The following is a 12,763-nucleotide window of genomic DNA, read 5'->3' on the forward strand; positions in this document are numbered from 1 at the left end:
CCCCCATTTCCTACAACAGTAGAAAATGACCTTTAGTATTGAGACACGAGACGAGTATATTCTGATGGAGAATGAGATGCCATATCTGAGGAATGTACTAAATTATTTGAAATACTGAGGAGAAATTTTGTGGATGGGACAAGAACAAGAGAAACAGTAGATGCCTAGAGAAAATGGAGAAGATGGAAGATGAGAAATTCTATGTGAAAAAGATAAAACAAACACATATATTTCATAAGTTTTCCCAAGGTCATCCTTGGTTTTCAAGGAATGTAATTTGAATCATAAATCAATTGACTCTATTTTGTATTTGAGTTGTTTTAAAATTGATTAAAAATTTCTATGGTATAAAATAATGTTTGCAAAAGGCCTACTGATTTTGAAATTATTTCCAACTTTAAAATGTTGACTTTTCATCAAAGGCTCATTACTAAATGTAGACGAGGACATTTTAAAAATATTTCTCATCAGGATGAAAAAATAATTAACTTACAATTATCTGACATTTTTGAAGAGAAGTAGTCCAAAAGACCTAAAATACTTGTATTCCTCAACTCTGGCTGTTCTTCTGATTTGCCCAAGAGTAAAATATCTCTTTGTGAACTTTTACAGTCACAGAAACCAACAAGAGCAGTTTTTCGCAAATTAGAAATGGCCGCGTACAAGCAGGCTTCTGCAAGTGTTGTGATGTATGTATAGACTACATTCCAAGCCCAGGAAACATCATCTACTTTGCATTTTTCTTTCTGAAATGAGAAAATAACTGTTAAATAATACACACATACCCTTTCATAACAAGAAATATATATAATGTGTTTATAAGAAATATCTTCAAATTTTATAGACTTGTTAAAAGACAATCAAATGTACTCATTAAAAAAAAGATTTGTTTTGTGTAAATGTACCACAGTTGTGGGAGTGGCCAAGTAGGGGTGAGAAACAGGGAAAAAGGTGGGACAACTGTAACTGAACAACAATAAAACAAAAGAAATAAATTTCTAAAGTGTACTCACTATAAACCAGATTTTATATGGGTTTAACATTAGTTGTAATAACTGAATAATTACTGTAGAAACAAACTCAATGTTTAACAATGAATAATTAAACCACCACTATTAAAATGTAAATATTAATAAAATGTAATAATAAAAGTGTTTTATGATATATTTTAAAAACTTAAAAAAGGAAACAAACATATGTGACTATTGACTCATGTGTGTTATAAAATTTAAAGTACCTCTTATGTATGTTTGTGTGCAGGTATGTAGATACATATTTCTATAGCTCTATCTCTATCAATAATCTACACTGGGATATATGATAAATAAGCATTTACTTTTATGCTTGATTAAAATAATTATTACAAAGTTATGCTCATTAGGCCCTGACTAGTATGGCTCAGCTGCATGGGCATTGTCCCTCAAGACAAAAGGTCATCGATTCAGTTCCAGGTCAGGGTGCAAATTTCTGGTTGGGGTGCATTTGAAAGGCAACCTATTGATGTTTCTCTCCCTCCTTTCCCCCCTCTCTAAAAATAAGTAAATAAAATCTTTTTTTAAAGTAATGTTCACTATAAGCCTTAATGTGGTATACAATTTAAGTTTTGACAAAAAGATTTTGCTTCTATTCAGTTCTTTTGCTCACCAAAATTAACAGTACAATATACTGTTACCTGATTCCGAACAGTCATAATGCTTAAAAGAAAATCTTTCATTAGGTCCATTAAAGTTTTCAAGCAGTCTATGTTTAATTTGGCAGCCTCTCCAAGGACCAGCAAAGCCAGTACTGAATCCATCCTGAAAATTTTTTCAACAAAACACAGAGATGTTAAAGTAAAATATTAACAGTTTTTAATGAAAAAAAGTAATGGGCCAGAAGATATGAGTATCCTGGACTACCAGATACATCACTTTCAGTAATGACTACTACAAGTTCAAAAACATAATATGCAGCTACAGATAAATTATAATTATAAAAAAAGATGAGTATTGGTTGACACCAGTTATGATAAAAGTTTACAGAAAACAGCTACATTTTAGTAAGAGATTTGAATTCAGAATAGTGTTCTGACAAAATTCTGAGAGTAATAAATTCAAAAAAGAATTGGATTCCATCAAGAGCTCAGGTTGTAAACACTGTCCTCAAAATCTCACTATAGGTTTTTATTTTTAAATTTTGTAACTGATTCCAAAGAGTAAAATTTCAAAAGAGTGTTTCTTTTCAGAAGAAAGAACAAATAAAAAAAGTTCTTCATATGCACACCAAAAGTTCAGCATTTCATTCCATAAAGAGTTTAATTTCTCAAAATGAAATTGATATTTCACATTGAATACATAATACCGCCAAGATTTATTTAGTAAATATGCAATAACTGGGAAATTACACAAGAAGTTATTAGACATTAATATATATATGTTCTGACAGTTTCAGAAAATTGTACATTTAGTGCCATTTTTAACCAACTAGAAGAGATACAGTTTGAAAGAGAACTGATAAGAGTGTAAATGTAGAAACTGCCTCTGCCTAGAGCTGCATGTTGCTTTGATTTATAGGCCATTAATAAGTTAAAGAGTTAGTACATTTACAACTATATTTCAATTTCACAGTTGTGATATTTCATATCAGTAAGTCAAGTTCATCATTATTTTTAAAAGGAACACCTCTAAGCATGCAACAAGATACAATTCTTTACACCAGTTCTTTAATTCTGCATATTGAATGGAACTTACAGATCTTAATGTGTTTCACATGAATTATCTCATTTGATCTAAACCTCAAATTTTGATACATTTCAAGACCTTTTAAAATATGTTTTTTTCATATTTGAAATTTGAGACACAAATGGATCTGGAAGTTTTGTCCAGTTTATGTTTTAAGAAGTCTTCTGCCACCTATGGGTATTTCCTGTTTTGCAATTTTGCTTTTTGTATTTATTTAAGTATGTCAATATTTAACCTTAGTATTCCAATGTTGCTTATTGCCTATCTAATATTGACTCCTTTTTCCTTTCAAAACTAAACCTCAATTTTATGCAAGATGGCAGAGCGTTCAGTTAGTGTTGCTCTTCAAGAAGGAAATATTCTGTATCTTAATCAGGGCAGTGATTACACAGGTGTATGCATTTGCCAAAGGTCACAGATATGTATACATAAATGTGTGAGTCTTATTATATGGAAATTGTACGTCATTAAATTTAATTTAAAAATAATTTCTCAACTCCCTTGAAGCTTGGTATAGCCATATGTACACATTTGTTCAATGAGATATTAATGGATTTGCATTATGAAAGACTTCCAGGTAAGCTATTATTTTTCTGATTAAGAAAAAAGATTACATTTAGATAAGAGGTGTTTTTTCCTCCTTTGCTTGGAGTATACTTGACAACAGAAGCTAGAGCACCTGGCTGGTGTGGCTCAGTGGATTGAGCACAGGCCTGTGAAGCAAAGGGTCTCTGATTTGATTCCCAGTTGGGGCACATGCCTGGGTTGTGGTCCAGGTCCCCAGTAGGGGACACATGAAAGGCAACCAACCACACAATGATGTTTCTCTTTCTCTTTTTCTCCCTCCCTTCCCCTCTCTCTAAAAATAAATAAAATATTTTTTAAAAAATAATATAGAGCAGCTATCTTGCAAGTCACATACTAAGACTGGAAGAAGAGGAAGCCAGGAGGAGCTTGGTTCTTGGGCCTTTGAGCATCTACATCAGTGATGCACTGCTTGTTCTGCACGATAAATAAAGCCGTGTTTGATCATGCAGTCGCGGTCAGGTGACTGTTAACATGCACAAGAACTGAATCCTAACTGATACTCTGAACATGGTGTTCATAAGCATAAACTTTAGATTCAGAAAAATTAAAGAGAAAACCTTAGCTTCAACACTAATTAGGTATATTATGATTAGGTACATGAGGTAGGGCAATTTATGTCCCCTACCCTCAGTCTTAATCTACTCATCTGTGAATTAAATAAAGCAACGCCTACTTTTCAGAGGCTATTGTGAGATTTAAGTGAAATAATCCATGTAAAATGGATGGCTTCAAAATGTTGACTGAATTAAATTAAAAATACCATTCAAAGGATGTGAATTCCATAACTTTCTTTTAGTACATCATTCTGAGTACTCATCATCTGTGCTAAGGTCAAGTAAAGGAGAAGATAGTCTCAGAGTTCACAAAAACTTCTATTTTCCTGAACATATGTTATAATCATAAGGTTTACATTCTTCTGTTCTAAGTCTGGAAGATTGTAACTAAGTAGAGACTCTCTCACTGAAATACGAATTGAAAAAGATCCATCAGTGTCAGCCACCTACAGTAGGAAAACGCTTCACCAGAAACACACTATTTTCAATCAACACTGCTAAATGCAAAATTTCCTATAAGTAAAAATGCTTTTGCTAAAAGCAAAATCATCAATACCTATAAATTGGAGTTTGTTAAAGATCAAAACTGAAAATCAATGCACGTAAGAAAGAATTCAAATTAGATTAGGTTTAGGTTAGAAATTTAAACAGAGCACTTCTTTGCAAACTTCAAGTCTTGACTATTAATACATTGGCTTGGTTTTACCATAAAATTAAATGCCATGAAATTAAACAAATACAAAGTAATTTATAAATCTTATGGATTCCCATGTGTTTTTTTAATTGAAAATAAACTGGGGCAGAGGTTTATTGGCTTGTTTAAAATAGCATAGTTGTTTTTATTAGGTTAATTGATTACTTATTACTTGATTGATCTTACTTTCTAGCTGTTTTTCCTTTTAAAATTAATGTGAATCACTTTAGAAAGCTAAACAGTACAAGATCCTAAATCGTAGTTCAACCAGCCTGACTCCAGTCCAGCATTCTTTTCCCAGGAGAACAAATCAGCTAAGATATACTAACCTGGGGTTTCATTAAAAAGCTCTCTCTCTCTCTCCCTCTCTTTCTCTCTCTGTCTTCATACAACCTTATAAAAAGGTTCAGAAGGTCAGCATCAAAACAGTTCTCTAGAGTTCTCCTTACTCCTTTACATGTTCCCTCAATAACCAAATTATAATTTTAAAAGATGGAATTAAATATCTCCAAGTTGGAAACCCCACACAGGGTTATTTCAGCCTTTTGATAGATACTTCAGAAAATATTGATGTTGTCAAAAATCCATAAAACCCTCAAGACTAAGAATGAAAGAGAGGTCACTAAGGGTAGCAATTTATAGGAAATTTCCATATACCATAGGGTTGGTGGAACTGAATTAAGAACAGAAAAAAGGAGCATTCACATTCAACTTCATAAAACATAGCAGCCTTCTTTACCCCAAAGTTTAAATAAATGAAAGAAAAAAAAAAGCTTTCTACTGTTCACCCTATTATTTATAGAATCAGAAAAAGTGCCCTTACTTTGGAGTACCGACTTTTTAAGGAGCCAGAGTGTTACTTCTTTGCTTCATTATTATCTCTTCATACTTAATCAGAGATGACGACTTCCAGAGGATTAAAGTGTAGAAAGCACTGCTTGTGGGTGGGCATGTGCAGGAGAGGAGATGGAAAGGAAGAGGGTGCTATAAGGGAATTCTGACGTCTACTTCTCCTCCAAGGTAAAATGTCATATAGTAAGGAGGACACAGGAAGGTCCCTGATGAGATTGCATATTGAGTGTTGTAGCTTTTAACAACGCTGTTTGCTGGAAACCCAAAACTCTGATTTAAAAATACCAAATTTTAATAGATTTATCCTAGATCTGAGTTAAGTAAAATGGAAAATGGAGAAATATGCTTGACATGAGACCACTGAAAAATATATTAGAGCAAAGGCTAAAGAGAATATCAGGCTGAATACTCAGAGAGGATCATACTTCTGAAAATGATTTCTTATGGAAACCAGAGGATAGTTTTACAGGATACTTCAGCATCTTTAATCAAGCCCCGGAAGAAGAAACAACAATGAAAAAGCTTTGATAATGAGAAGAAAGGTGCTGTATTGAGAAAACAAGAGATTGCAACAAAACTAAAATTACAAAAATATAATTTAATTCCATAATTAAGGAAGTTAACTGCAAAACTAACACTTGGAAGGGAGCAAATTTGAAAAATTCTTCCATAATTTAGAGAAAGACAATTGCATTTAAAACTAGCAAACTGAGACCCATTACTATCTAATGCCTGTTGAAACAACCAAAGAAACATAAAATCAAGAAAAATATTCTTAGTACCACAGTAAAAAAATAAAAAAGAAAGAAAGAGGGAAACAAAACAACTTTAAGGATTTTACAGTTATGAGGAAAACAGAAGTCAATTGAAAGAAACCTTCCCAATGTCAATAAGCCCAAAATTTAATTTATAATTTAATGCAAGAATATATGGCATTTTCACTATAATGTAGAAAAAACACTAAGCACAGACAGAGAGGAGTTAGGAACATGTGTGAATGATGAGTAACCAAAGGAAGGCCTTCAGAAAATGTAAGTCAGTAGCTACAGAATCTGGGCACAGCTACACATAGTAGAAATTTCTCTCTAATTGGAGGATTTGCTACAAAAGCTTCCTAATACAATCAATGAAACAAGAGAGGGCGCCATCTACCTTGCTCCTCACTACCAGATCACAAAGATAATTGTGATTGAAATTTCTGGATTGAAAATATAACTTTAAAAAGAGGAAGATCAGCTTTGAATATCTCATCATAGCTTTAAGTTAGAAAACAACAAAGCAACACGTACAGATATAAAGAGGAAATTTTAAAAAGCTCTGAGCACAGAGGCCTATCTCTGGAGAAAATGTACACATTAAACTTTTTAGATAAAAAATAAATGGTGACAAATGCTACACTAAGCCAAGGGTTGTATGTAATCAAGGGCTCACCTAATAAAATAAGTCACCTATGTTCACACTAGAAATTTACTTGAGCCAACCAAGAAATGAATAGTCCTTAGGAACGTAAGAGTGGGAAATCCTACCATTAAGTGACTGACAGTCAGTAGAAAAATAGATAATATTAATAAATTAACATAAATTTATAAATATAAGCCATATGTAATTCTTTATAACTATAAGTATCTATCTATCTATCTATCTATATAATCCTTAAAGAATTATATATATAATTCTTGAAGGAGAAGATGGACTATTTTAAATAATGATTTAACCAAAATGCTGTCAGGAGCTCAAGTTTAGATTAACAGGCAAGAAAGGGGAGGATTAGCATAAATAAATTAGTCTCAGTCTTAATTGCACATGAAAAGAAGGACACTCAGAATTTTACCCTTGATTTTGAGTATTTGGAAAAACTAGTTTAAAGGATACATTTATCTTGCCATTGTCTGATATATTTGATACTCAGAAGGGATGGACTATAGAAAAAGCTAATCTTTAGCATGTCTGCTAAAAGGGTTCTCTCTTCTGCTTACAGAATTTTACTGTTGGAGCCCCACGGAGCGGATAGAAGGAGCAGAAAGGAGTGGAGTGTCGACAGGCAATGACTGCTGTCTCATCAGAGAAGGCGCAGGTGGGCCACTGACTGGTTTCTTTCCTTCACACCTACAGGCACTTGTATGTGTTGGGAGTAATTAATTACAGTAGCTGGATCTTTCAGTTTTTGCTCTTCTTTTTTTTTTGCCCTCACCCAAAGATATGTTTATTGCTTTTTAGAAAGATAGGAAGGGAGAGAGAGAAACAAACAGGGGATCAAACACACAACCTAACACCAAAACCTGCAAACTTTTGATGTACTTACTGGGCAATGCTCCAACCCCAGCAACTGAGCATCTGACTAGGGCTTTTTTTTAATCATGGCAGGTTATGAAATCCTAATTGGAGCTGCAACCCCTGTGCCATGTAAAAACAGTTCTATTAAATAATTTTGAGCAGGAGAATGGTTAATCACATTTACATTGTAGTCCTGACAGCAGAGCAGGACAGATTATGGAGGAGAAAACTTGAGGCAAAGAAACCAGTTAATAAGCTATTGTACGAGAGTCATGAGACAATACCGGTGCAGGCCGCGACTGTGACAGTGGGAGTGGAGAGCAGGGGGGCAGCTCTGAAATGTAGTAGTTAAGCTGTCCAGTGTGGTTAACTTGAGCAGAGGACATGTGTCAGGTACTGAGACAGAAATTCAGTAGGCAGGACTCTGGAAAAAATTAGTTCAGATCTGAAGTAGCAGGAAATGAAATACTAGGGGAGCATGAATGCATTAACAGTGTTTTCATAGTACTTATTTAAATAGCTCAGAAAATCTTTGGGGTAACTGTTATCTGTAACTGCTAAACAAACTGTTCACAGGAGTTAAGTGACTCATTCCAAATTAGGCAGCAACAGATAGGACTAAAGCTCCGGTGTTCTGATTTGAGGTTGAATTTTCTTTTTCTACTTTATTGTAATACATCAAAGCATAATTGATGTATTTTTCCCTTGGTATAGACTAAATGTTTACATTTAGCTCAGAGGGTCAGAAGATCAACAAGAAATCCAGGAAATAGCCCTGATTAGGTGTCTCAGTAGATTGGAGCATTGTCTCACACCAAAATGTGATGGGTTTGATTCCTGATCGGGGCACATACTTCTGTTGCGGGTTTGATCCCAGTCAGGGGCCCGTATGGGACAGAGGCAACCAGTTGATGTTTCTCTCTCCCACCAATAGTTCCCTCTCTCTTTCTCTCAATCTCTCTTAAATCAATTAAAAAATATCCTCAGGTGAAGATTTTAAAAAGTCCAGGAAACACCTCAGAAGAGTGAGCACCTTCACTGATATCCCACCTCAGCTCATGAGTAACGAGAAATATTACTAATGAAAATGTTGTTTGAACGGCGTTGGTTAGACTGTCATATACACATTATAATAATTACTGGGACTCGTGCAGATAAACAATGGGGATATCAGTAATCTAGCCAGAAGTAAAGGCCTGGTTGCCCATGCAGAACAGTTGATTCTTTGTTCAATTCATTTGGACACAAACACAAATACTATACATCTGAAAAACACTAGCTATGTCAATATAATTTTAAATCATCGAGGTTTTTCGGAAGACATTCATGGAGTGCATGAAATCGGCTATTTTGCTCTGGGAAATATAATTGTACGTTCTATCGCTTACTGAAATGCCATGCCACATTTCCCAGCAGTCTTCATTGGCTAATAATTCAATTGTAAACAAAATCCATTATTTTCATGTTAGATTAGAAAGCCTTTTGCACAGCTTGAGCTATCTCCCCAGAGCAAATGGGGTAGTTTATAAAAGGCCAAACCACAAGGTGGAGCATTGAGAGTATGAAGCATCATATAAAATTTAACCGTATTAAATAGAAATCTGCCTTACAGCAAGCTGCTTATCTGCGGCTCAGAGCAGCTAAACTTCCAAGATAAAGAAAGGCTGGTGTGTGGCAGTTGGGAGGGGCTCATATGTTCTCTTTTTCTCCACTTCTTTACCCAGTTTTAAAATTTGTCTTCAGTTCATTTCCTTTCCTTGATTTCTCATTTGTTCGTCTGTTTGGTTGGTTGGTTGGTTGTTTTTTCCCAATTCCCCAGAGAACAAAGTTACTCTAATTTGGAGTCCTTCTTTGAATCATTTCGTGGATCCTGGGCCTGCTCTTTTCCAGTCTCAGCTGAAACCTCATGCTGCCATTTCTTTCCTTTTGTATTGCATGGCATTTATAAAGGGGGTTAAAAAAGTGTCGCAGATATAGACATGATGAATTGTTTGGGGATGGATAATGTTAGAAACTAGCAGATGAGAAGCACTCACCTGTATGAACACCAGCAATTTTTGCCAATTGAATTCCTCCTGATCAATTGGTTGAATGGTTTCTTCCTGCATTTTAAATCTCTGAACATTTATTCATCATCATGGTACTTTACTGATATTTATGTAGAATGAAACTTCTCCTACTAATACTTGGCCTTGAATTTCAGGTACTAAACTAAAGATATTCTCTACCATGGGCCACAGTTCTAGGACTGTCTGGTACAGCAAATCCTGACAGTCTTAACTTACTATCAAGGCATGATGCCCCAATGTCTCTATTTCATTCTAAACATAGTTAGTTTATTTTCTTAACTTTTCATGTGTACTCAATCTCAGGAGTACATGAGACCACAAAAAAGCATTTTTGTTTTGATTTTGATCAAGCCATTATGCCACAGCTTGTTTTGTTTTATCTAGAATAATGACTTCTTAAAAACGATATAAGCTGTTACATATAAAAATACTTTGTAACAAGAAAAGTTATTTTTTAACATCTTAATATTATTATAACTAACAGGAAATTTGACTAACAGAAAATACAACTAACAGAAAATTACGTTAAATTGCTAACTTAAATAGACACTAATCTTCTAATGTCGGTGGGCTATTTTTGTTTCTGGGGTTATCTTTTATTCAAGAAAAATTATTTTTAAAAAATGCAAATATTAAAAAATAGAATCAAAACTATGTCAGTGCTTTTTAAAACAATTATTTTGTCTACTATAAGCAGTCCATGTTTCCTTTTTAATTTTTAGTTTTTCAATTTACCCTTCTGTTCACTCAGCCCTGACTAAACATCGCCACGCCCTCCCAGGAGGAGAGAGGTCAGGGTTCAGTGACGAGTGCCTCGGAGTAGTCATCCCCCTAACAGTGCAGCGGAACGACAGTGAGGTGGTGTACTACAAGGAGCGCTACACCAGGCGCCTTAAAGCCCGGCGCCAGTCGCTAGTGAGCCTAATCAACTTGGCCTCAGTGTCGTCATCTGTAAAGTAAAAAGTTTATATTAACTTCAACACATCCAAATCTATAAAATACTAAGTATAAAAAAAACTACCTTAAAGACAAATCACTAACAAAGTAAATTAGAGCAATGTTGATACAATAAAACTGAAAATTGGTTAAAGAAACTATACCTTGACTTTCAGAATCAGATATTGTCTTTTTAAGGCTTTATTTCTTTATTTTTAGACAGAGGTGAAGGGAGTGAGAAAGAGAGGGAGAGAAACATCAGTGTGTGGTTGCCTCTCAGGTGAATCCCACTGGGGACCCCTGCAGGCAACCCAGGCATGTTCCCTGACTTGGAATCGAACCTGTGACCCTTTGGTTTGCAGGCCAGTGCTCAATCCACTGAGCCACACCAGCCAGGGCAGAATCAGATGTTCTTAATCAGCTACTTTTAGAATTTCAGCACTAATTGAACCTACTTACTTAGCAATTGTTAGAATACCTTGAAAATAAATTTGGCAAACTCATGCAATATTGATTTTTATATGTTAAACTATAATTTCTGTTATTTTTAAAACTAAATTAGAGTCTTCCAAGAGCTAAAATAACTCTAGTTGTTTGTCCTTTGAAAACAAAATTGTGTGTTTGAATCCTCTATAATTTATTTTATATGAGTGGCCTGAAAGAATCATCATGGCTTTCAGAATGGCCTAATTTGCTCCAATAAAACTCTCTAATTTTTCTTATATTTAGCAGCTCTATATTAATAACTTAATAAAACCCTCTATTATAAGTGTATTATTAAAATTACATTCCACATTATTGCTATAACAGATATAGCCTATTTGCATTTTTATTTTCCTATTTAAAGATACTATCCCCACTTTTAAAATGTCGAAGACTTACTACCTTTGTTAACTGCAATACTGAGTAGGTTGCCCCCATCAGACTGGGAACAGAGTGAGTCCTTGATGAAGTCCCTTGCAAACTAGGCTATGCCCAGGAATCTGTACCAGACTTAGATTCTCCAGTACTTCCAAATGAAACTGGGAAAACAGCTTTGGTTCATAAAGAATGCTCCTGATACTTATAATTTACATATACAACGACCACTGGTGCAGAGTGGACTGCCGAGGCTTAAACACTGAAACTAATTTTAAGAAAAATATAAGACATTGAATTTGCAATTTGCTATGGCAAAACAGATTAATATTATTGATAGCACTAGAAAAGGAATTCTGGTCATTCTCAAATATTATAAAGGGGTATTTCTAATCAATTTCCTCAAAAACACTCCTTTAAAATTTTTCTTCCTTCCATTGAATGCCTTTTTTTTTTTGGTAATTTAAGACTTCTTTTTTTCCTTTTCAAAGTAACATTTGTATAGGAGGAAACTAACACTTATCAACCAAAATTTATTTTTGTTATGCATTACAAGTAAGGCATAATGAAATATTAGCATTTTACCCAAAAAAGTATACTGTACCTCATTGTTGTTAACAAATTGAAAAATAAAAAAATATTTTAAATATGGGAATGGACTTATTAATAATAAATTTAAATTAATAAAGATAAACTATGTAATACATGCATGTTCATCTAACCAAAAAGAAAAAGAAAAAAATTTATTGATGAAATGAACTAATAGAAAATATATAAATTGCCCTCGCCTTTGGAACTAGAATTATAAATTTTTCTTATAGTCAACTAAGGGGTGATTAACATTTAAGCACAAAGGTTATTTAACATTTAAATACAAAGGTTTCTCCATGAGTTACTTTGGATTTATAGGGTCCCTCTTACCAGCACTTCGTCTGAAGCTGCGTTTTATGAAAGATGAGATGTTCAAGCACCTTCTTCAACCGAGGACTGTTCTTCTGCACACAGCTCCAGGCGGCAACGCAGTGCCAGAGCAGGCTGTTGACTTCATACCCTCCCTGACTGGGTTGCACATGCTCCTGGAATTGAAGTAGGAAAATGTACCTGGAAGAGTTCTTTGACTTGAAAACATAAACATACATTTTAAGTACACAAGTGAGAAAGCATATATTTTCATTTCACATTTCACCAAGTAGAGCGATTTACTCAAATATCTTTTTG

The 12,763-nt window shown here is 34.2% G+C and overlaps 1 protein-coding gene across 1 annotated transcript in view; it reads right to left on the minus strand.

The window, feature by feature from the left end:
* TMEM232 (transmembrane protein 232) overlaps window positions 1–12,763 on the minus strand; it is a 171,280-nt gene that overhangs the window by 120,360 nt on the left and 38,157 nt on the right. The window contains exons 7-9 of the mRNA XM_053665278.1: window positions 12,467–12,621; window positions 1,673–1,796; window positions 494–746 (exon numbers count right to left, since the gene is read on the minus strand). Coding sequence (XP_053521253.1) covers window positions 494–746; window positions 1,673–1,796; window positions 12,467–12,621 — 532 coding nt within the window. The remainder of the gene's footprint in view (window positions 1–493; window positions 747–1,672; window positions 1,797–12,466; window positions 12,622–12,763) is intronic.

This window comes from Artibeus jamaicensis, unplaced genomic scaffold (assembly GCF_021234435.1).
Source record: "Artibeus jamaicensis isolate MK-2021 breed Jamaican fruit bat unplaced genomic scaffold, CSHL_Jam_final contig_402, whole genome shotgun sequence".
NCBI lineage: Eukaryota > Metazoa > Chordata > Mammalia > Chiroptera > Phyllostomidae > Artibeus > Artibeus jamaicensis.